The sequence below is a fragment of the Molothrus ater genome, chromosome 28 (assembly GCF_012460135.2).
Source record: "Molothrus ater isolate BHLD 08-10-18 breed brown headed cowbird chromosome 28, BPBGC_Mater_1.1, whole genome shotgun sequence".
In the NCBI taxonomy this organism is placed as follows: domain Eukaryota; kingdom Metazoa; phylum Chordata; class Aves; order Passeriformes; family Icteridae; genus Molothrus; species Molothrus ater.
Genome location: NC_050505.2, coordinates 588,860 through 597,427, shown reverse-complemented (window position 1 = coordinate 597,427; position 8,568 = coordinate 588,860). Strand labels below are relative to the sequence as shown.

The following is an 8,568-nucleotide window of genomic DNA, read 5'->3' as shown; positions in this document are numbered from 1 at the left end:
GTCGCTGCTGCAATCCCAGCAGCTCCTTCCAGTGGCACTGGGAATCCTGGCTGATCTCACTGTGGCACCACTGCAGGGCTCAGGGTCTGTGCCCAGCTCTGGTGCTTTGGTACAAGATCTCATTTTGTGCTTTTAATGGGCTGGGAAAACCCCTCCTGTGAATGTTGGAGATGACAAAAGCTGCACTTTGGCCAGGGCTGGACTGGTACCACTGCACTGATACCAGAACTTTACTGGTACCACCTGTACTGGTACCAGAACTTTACTGGTACCACTGCACTGGTACCAGAACTTGACTGGTACCACCTGTACTGGTACCAGGGCTGGACTGGTACCACTGCATTGATACCAGAACTTTACTGGTACCACTGCACTGATACCAGGTCTTTACTGGTACCAGGACTTTACTGGTACCAGTTCCATAAACACCTTGTGGCGTCTTTATTTATCATCAATATTGATGAAGATTTTGCTTTCTCTTCCAGGAAATAATTTTGTTTGTTCATTCTGTCATTTTGCTTCTGATTATCTTGTAGAAGTTGGGAAGAGCCACTAAAACCCTGCTGAGGGTGTTGCTCACAGCAGGAAACACAATTATTGTTGGGCTGGGGGTTCAAGGGCCATTATTGTGCTCCCCTGACTGAAATGGGTTTCTGACCTTACTGAAAAACCAAAGTTTGTTAAACCTAATGAAAAGTTTCCTCAGCAAAATCTTTTTCAGGGAAAATCAAACCCAACAAAACCCAACCCAACAAAAACCACCCCCAGGAGGGTTTTGCTCAGACTGAAGTTGTCATTTTCTTTTGTCCTTCCCAATTCTTTTGACATCAGTGTGACTGCAGGGGCTGGAAGCAGATTGCCCTCATCCCAGAGTGATCCCAGAGTGCCATCAGCTGCAGCCTGGAGCTGCTCTGGAGGTGGCACTGCAGTCACATCCCATCCATCCCCAGCCTGACTGCTGCACACACTTCCAGCTGGCTCCAGGCTGCTGCTCCTCAGGGGAGCTCTTGGGAGCCTCCCTGGACACCCTGGGCAGCTTTTCCCCTCTCTGGGGCACTGTCAGCTCCTCCTTGTGTTCCTGGACACAGACACTGCTTGACTTGAAGACCTCTGGGTTTTCCTGCCCTTCCATTTCCTGTGCACTCTCCGTCCCTGGCTCTGCACCACCCCGGGATCCTCTGAAAGCTCCCCTCAAAGCAGCTTTTTGTCTGAGGGTTCTGCTTCAGGCAGAACAGCAGGATGTGCTCTGAGCTGGCTGAAGTGCATCCTGACAGCACCTGTGGTCAATTCAGTGCCTTTCCTGCCTCTGCCCTCAGTGCTGGGTGCGTTTCAGACAGGGTGGGTTCAACTCTGAGTGAATCAGCAGGAGCAGGGCAGGCTGAGCAGGGATCCCAGGAATGGTTTCCCTGATGTGGACAAACAGACTGAGCTGTCAGGTTTGGGTGTTTTGGTTCTAAGTGACTTTGGAGTCCTCTTTTCCAGCCTTTTTGTTCTGCTTTAACAACCTTAACATATGGAGGTAGCTTTTGCATCCAGGTTTTTTCCTGGAGAAGGAAAACTCCGTGCAGAAAACACTCACAGGAGGAGATCTGACCTTGGGAAGAATTTTTCAGCTGATTTTTAACAGCTATTTGCTCTCAGATTTGCCTCTGGCTGCATTTTTTTGCAGTTACAGACCAGGATTTTGAGCAGAATCTTTGGCATGTCAGTGGTGAATTATCCCTCCCTCTCTGCCTTTCCTTGGGCAGTGCAGCTGCCACCTTCAGCTCTGCCCTGCCTTGAAACTGCTCCTCTCACCTTAAACCTGCCCTGGCTTTGCTGCTCACAAGGTCAGGATTCTCCTGTCCCTCCCTGTGCCTGCCCAGTTTGGGATGGGCACCCCCTGACTGGGAGGAGAGGAGCAGCTCACACCAAAGAGTTCAGAACAAGTTTTCCCTTCTCAGGGCATTTTGGGCATTTCACTGGCAAATTTGCCAGGAAGGGCTCTAAATTTGGTTCTTTTTTCCCTTCTCAGCATTATTTATGTTCTAGAGTTTTAAGCTTGTCCCACTCCTGCTCCTTTTAGCAATGTCCCCAAAGTGGTGTCCAGTTCTCTTACCTGGCTGATAAAAGTTGGCATCACTGGGCTCAGAGGTGCAGATGGAATTTCTGTTCTGTGCCCAGATGATTCAGGGCTTTGGGTCAGTTTTGGGGGAAAAAAAATCATCCAAGTGTCAGATTTTTAAAGGCAATTGGGCATTTAAGTGTGTGAGGGCATTCAACTGATTTTAAATGAGTGGAATTAAGTGCCCACTCTTAGGAGAAATCCCACTGGAATCCTCATTTATGAAGTGTTTGCTCTTTGCTCGGGTACCTGCCTGACTTGAGTTGGGAGATTTAATTTTCAGAGGCAATTTAAGGTGTCTCTACCTTTGTTTTTAAATGAGAATCATCTCTTCAGGTTAATTAGGTGCTTTAGGAAATGCCTCTAATGTGTTTTCAGCTGCAGGGTTTCAAATGGGAAGAGGACATTCCATAATGATGATCTCTGCACACCACAAATTACAGCAATTTCTGCCCAGTTCATGGTTTTGAATCAAATCTCAAAGTTAAAACAGCCACTCTGCAGAGGAGACAAAACCTAATCCCATTTCAGAGCTGCTGTGAAATTTCGAGTCTTTGAGGATTTCAGTTTTTCTCCTTTGGAGAAATGTGCTCAACACTTGTTTTCTGGAGCTTTTAATTAAAATTTGTCGTGCTGTGATAAATTCCTTGAAAATTGTGACAGGCTCTAATCCACATCAGGGCCAGAGGGGAGCAGGCAGCTTTGCCTGCCATGGATTATTGGGTTAGGAAAGGACAGGGATTCCAGGGGGAGCAGCTCTGTGGCTGCAGTGGCTCCGAGCTCCAGCATGGACGTGCAGGGGCTTTCTGGGCTCCTGCATCCATAAAGCCCCTGCTCCCAGCCCCTGTTTGCTCCAGACTCACACTGAGTTGGACTTGCAGTGACAGTGCCCCAGATTTTCCTCTCCTTATTTATTTTTACCATTGTAAATGGAAATAATAACTTTAAATCTGTAATTTAACTGATTTTTTTTTATAGTGAAAATATTCCTGACCTGCTTCTGCTACCTTCTTTTGATGATTTTTATTTTAATTAAAAACTTGACCTTATTTTTACTGTTGCAGACCAAATCCTGCGGTGGACCAGGGTAAGCTTTTCCAAAGTGTACAGCAGGGAGGAAAAATAAACAAATAATGGGATTTTCTGGCTGTTCAAAAGCACGAGGTTCCCCTGATTCTTCTCTCTGAACATTAATTAAATCACTTCTAGGATGCTTTGGGCACTACAGGGTTACTCAAAGGAGGTTCACACCTTAACCCATTTTTCAGGTCCATGTGGTGCTGGTTTGTATTTTTAGGCAGAGTTCACCCCAAAGTACATTTGATTCATTTTTCTTACTGTGGTATTACAAAGGTTTCATCACTCTAAACCCTGGGATGTGTTTGCTGGGAGTTCAGGAGGATTTGGGTGTTGTGGAAGGAGTTTTTGTGTTCTGGGATCCTGGGTTGGTGGTTTCAGTGCAAATCCACTTTTGCAGACTGCAAATAAAATGTTTGGGTTTTTTTTTTCAGTCCTTTGCAACTGAATCAGTAAAAAATTCAGCTTTAAAGTGGCTCTGGAGAGCGCTTTGGGAAGGGACTGCAGCTCTCTGGGTAAATGCCACGTGATTCACTGAATCTGTAAAGCAAGGTGTACACATCTTTGTGGGGTTTTTAAATGTAATGATTGTTGTAAAGTTTGTAAATACATTTTTCAAATAAATGTAGTTTTTATGACTGGACCAGAAAAAAGAGCAGTAAAAGTCCTCCATGGCCCACTGGGGGAAAGGGGAGTTAATCCCAAAAGGAGTTTGTTCTTTTATCCAGGTTCCCCTTGCTGTGTCACCCAGAGGGAGTGAGATGAGGCCGTGGTTTTGTCTGGACATGTAAAACAAATTTGTCACATCCAAATTGTCCCTGCAGGACCCAAAGCAGCCCCTTCTCTGCTGCTCCCACTCTGGGCTGGATGTGTTCTCTTCTACATAAATCCAATAATCCACACAACAATTTTCCACTGTTTTAATGCAATGTCAGAATATTTATTCACATATTGATCCAAGCAAAGGCCATCTGAGGAGGAATTTATTTTAACACAGTTTTGAAACCTCTGGCTCCATTTCACTTTGGAAATTTTTAAACCTTCCTTCTTCTGCCTTCTCCCTCCACCAGCCTCTCCTGTAACCACACACCAGATTCTGGGTTTAAAGAGCAGAAAGGACTTGAGGATGGAATTTTCAGGTGCTAAAATAGCACAGAGATGAAGCCCTGGGGTGATTTGGAGGGAGATGAACTGGGTGAATATCTGGGGCTTTGTTCCCTGAGGTGCCTCAGGGAGGGGAATTTTGTGCTGCCTCCCACCTTCCCCAGGAAATGATGATAATTGGAGTTTTTTCCATGGGGTGGAACATTTCCAGCCACTCCCCTCTTTTTCCCTGTTTAATATTCCTGTAGCAACACCAGGAATGTGTTGGGTTGGAAAATCTGGGTGTGGGAAAAGCTCATTTGTTTTCAGTGTTATTAAGCAGCAAGAAATGAGAAGTTCCTGAGCAAACCTCAGGATCTGGTGGGGTTTGGTCCTTTCAGCTCTGCCAAGACAGGCCAAGTTCCCTCAGTGAGCCAGAAAGGACTCATTTCAAATATCCTGGGAATTATTCTGGTGTGTTTTCCTGCCTAACATCATCTCTTGCAGTAAAAATATACTTAACTATGGTAAATTAGTGCTGCTGGCTCTTCACTGTTCAGTCATGGGCCACGATTCCAATACATGTTCAGTACAAATAGGATTAAAGATGAACTAAAATCATATTTATTTAGGTAGTTTCTGCATGAAAATCCAGTGGAATTCAGGCTCTGCATTACTGGTCCTGATTTTAGGAGCCTTTTCCAGGCCTGGCTCCTCGGTGAGCCTCGAAAGCTTTGGGGTTTGGCTTCAACTTTGAAGCAGAGCTTGAGCTTTGGGATGGCCCAGGGACACTGCCCAGGAAATGGTGCCCATCTGGCCCCATCAAGGGGCTGCTGGGTTAATGCAAAAGCACAGATTTGCCTGAGAAGGCTCCCTGTGTGTCAGTGAACTCAGCTGTGAGCTTTGTGCAGCAGCCAAATGGAAAAGCATTTCCAGCCTGGGGACCCTGGGAGCAGCAGCTGCCATCTGGCTGTGCCTTGCAGCCCTGGGACAGCCCTGGGACAGGGACAGCTTGGGGTAGGGACAGGGACAGCAGCTGGGACAGGGACAGCAGCCCTGGAACAGCCCTGGGACAGAGACAGACCTGGGACAGCAGCAGGGACAGGGACAGGAACAGGGGCAGGGACAGCGGCAGGGACAGCTCTGGGACAGGGACAGGAACAGGGACAGGAACAGGGGCAGGGACAGCCCAGGGACAGGGACAGGAACAGGAACAGGGACAGGGACAGCCCTGGGACAGGGACAGGAACAGGGACAGGGACAGGGACAGCCCAGGGACAGGAACAGGGACAGGGACAGCTCTGGGACAGGGACAGGAACAGGGACAGGGACAGGGACAGCTCTGGGACAGGGACAGGAACAGGGACAGGAACAGGGACAGGGACAGGGACAGCTCTGGGACAGGAACAGGAACAGGGACAGCTCTGGGACAGGGACAGGGACAGCTCTGGGACAGGGACAGCTCTGGGGCAGCTCTGGGACAGGGACAGGAACAGGAACAGCTCTGGGACAGCTCTGGGACAACTCTGGGACAGGGACAGGAACAGGAACAGGGACAGGGACAGGAACAGCTCTGGGACAGGGACAGCTCTGGGACAGCTCTGGGACAGGGACAGCTCTGGGGCAGGGACAGGGACAGCTCTGGGACAGCTCTGGGGCAGCTCTGGGACAGGGACAGGGACAGGAACAGCTCAGGGACAGGGACAGGGACAGGGACAGCTCTGGGACAGGGACAGGAACAGGGACAGGAACAGCTCTGGGACAGCTCTGGGACAGCTCTGGGGCAGAGCCGGGGCTGCTGTGGCCCCGCAGGGTGCCGGGGGCCGGGGGCTGGGCTCGGTCTGGGTTGATTGAGGCAGGAAATGTCACTGCCAGGGGAGCTCTGGAATGAGGGATCCCTGCGCTGGCAGTGTCCAGCGAGGGCTTTGGGAACGCTGCAGGTGACAGGGAGGGACCTCTGCAGGTAATTTTGGTCCAGTGGGAGGTGCCCCTGCCCGTGGGACAAGGTGCATTTTAGGTCCCTTCCAACCCAAACCATCCTGGGATTCCATAATAAGAAAGATCAGAGCCGGTATTTCCTCATGGGAGCTAAACTTTACTCCCTCATCCTCCTCCACCCCCGTTTTCCCCTCCCCTCATGTATCTCCTTTAGATTTTCCCATAGTGATGACAGAAAAACCACATTACTCACCATGGCCTCCTTCAGATCCCTGATCCTGGAATTCTGGTACGAGCCTGGGCACTCACTCTGCTGCACCTCCTCTAATTTTTCCATTTCATTTGGAATCTGGATTGGAAAAGTGACACAAGCAAGTGACACAACCTTCTGGAAGGGAGAAGGGAGATTTTTCTGCCAAAAGCAACCCCAGGTACAGATGGAGATGAAACTACAGCACTGCAATTGTGTGGTGGAGTGTTCACTGCACACCTGACATTCACCTTCTCATGAGCCCCAGGATGCTGAAATGAGGAGGAACAAGACATGAAGTATTGATTGGAAAAGAGGGGAAAACCACTGCTGGACACAACCTTGCACATGTGCTTTGTCATTTAATTGCTGAGCACCCACCACCTGCAAATTGCCAAAATGTTAAGGGAAGTGGAGGAATTGTCACAAAATAACCCATCAGAAGGTTGCAGTTTAGGGAGAGGATGAAATCAGATTTAACCTGGACCTCAGAGCTCCATCCCTCCCTGGGAGCTGGCTGCCCAAATTATTCAGTGAAAGTTCAAAGATATTTTACACACAGTGATTATGAAAATATATCTATTTTTCTCCACACAATAGTTTTACTTCTGCCAGCTGCAATGCACTGTTCCTTGTGCCAGGCTGACAAATGTCACCTCGCCCCTGTTTTTCCAAATCCTCCTTCAACCAAAGTGTTCATCCCCAGATCTGGGGGTGTTTGGGGGACAGACACAGGGCCAGGTGCAGAGGGAACCCTTTGTCACCTTTTTGGCTGCCTGTTTTGCAGGCCAGGGTTGTTTCCCAGCCCAGGACCCACCTCCTGGAATGGTCCCAGCAGGGCCTGGGTGCTCCTCTTGCCCCCTGGCTGGAGGCCGTAGGACCAGTGCTGGGCCAGGCCCAGCCCCACGGCCAGCACCCACAGCAGGACAGTGGCCACCATCCTCCCGGGCTTCTCCATCCTGGAGAGACAAAAAACCACCAAAAACACCAAAAGCCTGCTCACAAAGGCCCTGCAGCTCCAGCTGTACCTTGCAGAGGGGTGGAAATGAGGCATTTCTGGCTCACAGAATCATGGAATGTGCTGAGCTGGAAGGGGCTCCCAGCGATCGTGGAATTCCAGCTCCTGCACAGACACCCCAAGAATCCCCCCTGTGCCTGCTCCCGTTCTGACCTGCTCCTCCTGGCCAGGAGCCCCAGCTGGATTTGCAGCCTCTCAAAGGGTGGATTAGCTCACTTGAAAGAGATTGGACATCTGACAATTTTGGCTGAAGATCTAAATTAGGATTTCTGAGTTCCAGGCATGTGTGGACCTCAAAGGTTGCATTCCCTGGTGGTGCTTGGCAGATGTGTTCAGCTGGTTTCTGCTCTGATGTCCCTGCTCCTTAAAACCTGCCCTTTGCAGTCTCTTCTAATATTGTTTTTTTTAATAGGAGCATCTGTAAGCACTGGATAAATAAAAAGGGAATGTGGGATGTTGTTCCAGCACATTACCTGCTGCCTGAGAGGTTGTGGAGTAAGTCCAGCTCTTCTCCTCTGGAAAATGTCTGTAAATGTGCTCTCACCTCCCTTTTTATAGCCAAGAACCCCAGTGCCACCCCGTTCCCAGCAGGAGACTTTTCCACTTCTCCCTCCCAGGCTCAATTTTGGTGTTCCTGTTACAGTGGCTGTCACGCAGCACAAGCAAAGCCCATAATTGGGACACCCTGGTGCAGCAATTAAATCCAGCTCTTTTCTCTAAAAGTCATAAAAGTAACAGCTTTGCTTTTAAGAGGTTGTAAATCCCACATTGGGATCCAGATGATCCTGCTGGGAAATACAGGAGCTTTTTTGTCAGTGAGTTCTGGTTCCTTTAGTAAAAGTTGTTGGGTGAGTCTGAATCTGTTGAGGGTGGGAAATGGGTGAGGAATTGAGCTCGGTCTTTAAGAATCCTGGAATGTTTTGGGTTGGAAAAGGCCTTAAATTCATCTATTTCCACCCCTGCCATGGGCAGGGACACCTTCCCCTATCCCAGGGTGCTCCAAGCCCCGTCCAGCCCAGCCTTGGGCACTTCCAGGGATCCAGGGGAATCTGTGGTCCAGGCAACACCTCCTGCCCATCTTCATTGATATCAGGCATG

At 49.2% G+C, this 8,568-nt stretch overlaps 1 protein-coding gene across 1 annotated transcript; it reads right to left on the bottom strand.

Annotated features, from left to right (window-relative positions):
* Positions 1-4,087: 4,087 nt before the first annotated feature.
* Positions 4,088-7,978, bottom strand: GNRH1 (gonadotropin releasing hormone 1). Its single transcript, XM_036396746.2, has 4 exons — positions 7,944-7,978; positions 7,270-7,411; positions 6,456-6,551; positions 4,088-4,257 (listed from the first exon to the last, which is right to left on the bottom strand). The coding sequence occupies exons 2-4, from the start codon at positions 7,408-7,410 to the stop codon at positions 4,216-4,218; spliced, it is 279 nt and encodes a 92-aa protein (XP_036252639.1). The 5' UTR covers position 7,411; positions 7,944-7,978; the 3' UTR covers positions 4,088-4,215.
* Between the last annotated feature and the right edge of the window lie 590 nt (positions 7,979-8,568).

What these genes read in the sequence shown, in the direction of transcription:
- GNRH1 (XM_036396746.2), bottom strand. Translation starts at nt 7,410, where the DNA reads ATGGAGAAGCCCGGGAGGATGGTGGCCACTGTCCTGCTGTGGGTGCTG. An exon ending in TGCTGGGACCATTCCAGGAG is followed by an intron (nt 6,552 to 7,269) that starts GTGGGTCCTGGG and finishes TTTCCAATCCAG; the next exon opens with ATTCCAAATGAAATGGAAAA. An exon ending in GGGATCTGAAGGAGGCCATG is followed by an intron (nt 4,258 to 6,455) that starts GTGAGTAATGTG and finishes GTGTGGTTACAG; the next exon opens with GAGAGGCTGGTGGAGGGAGA.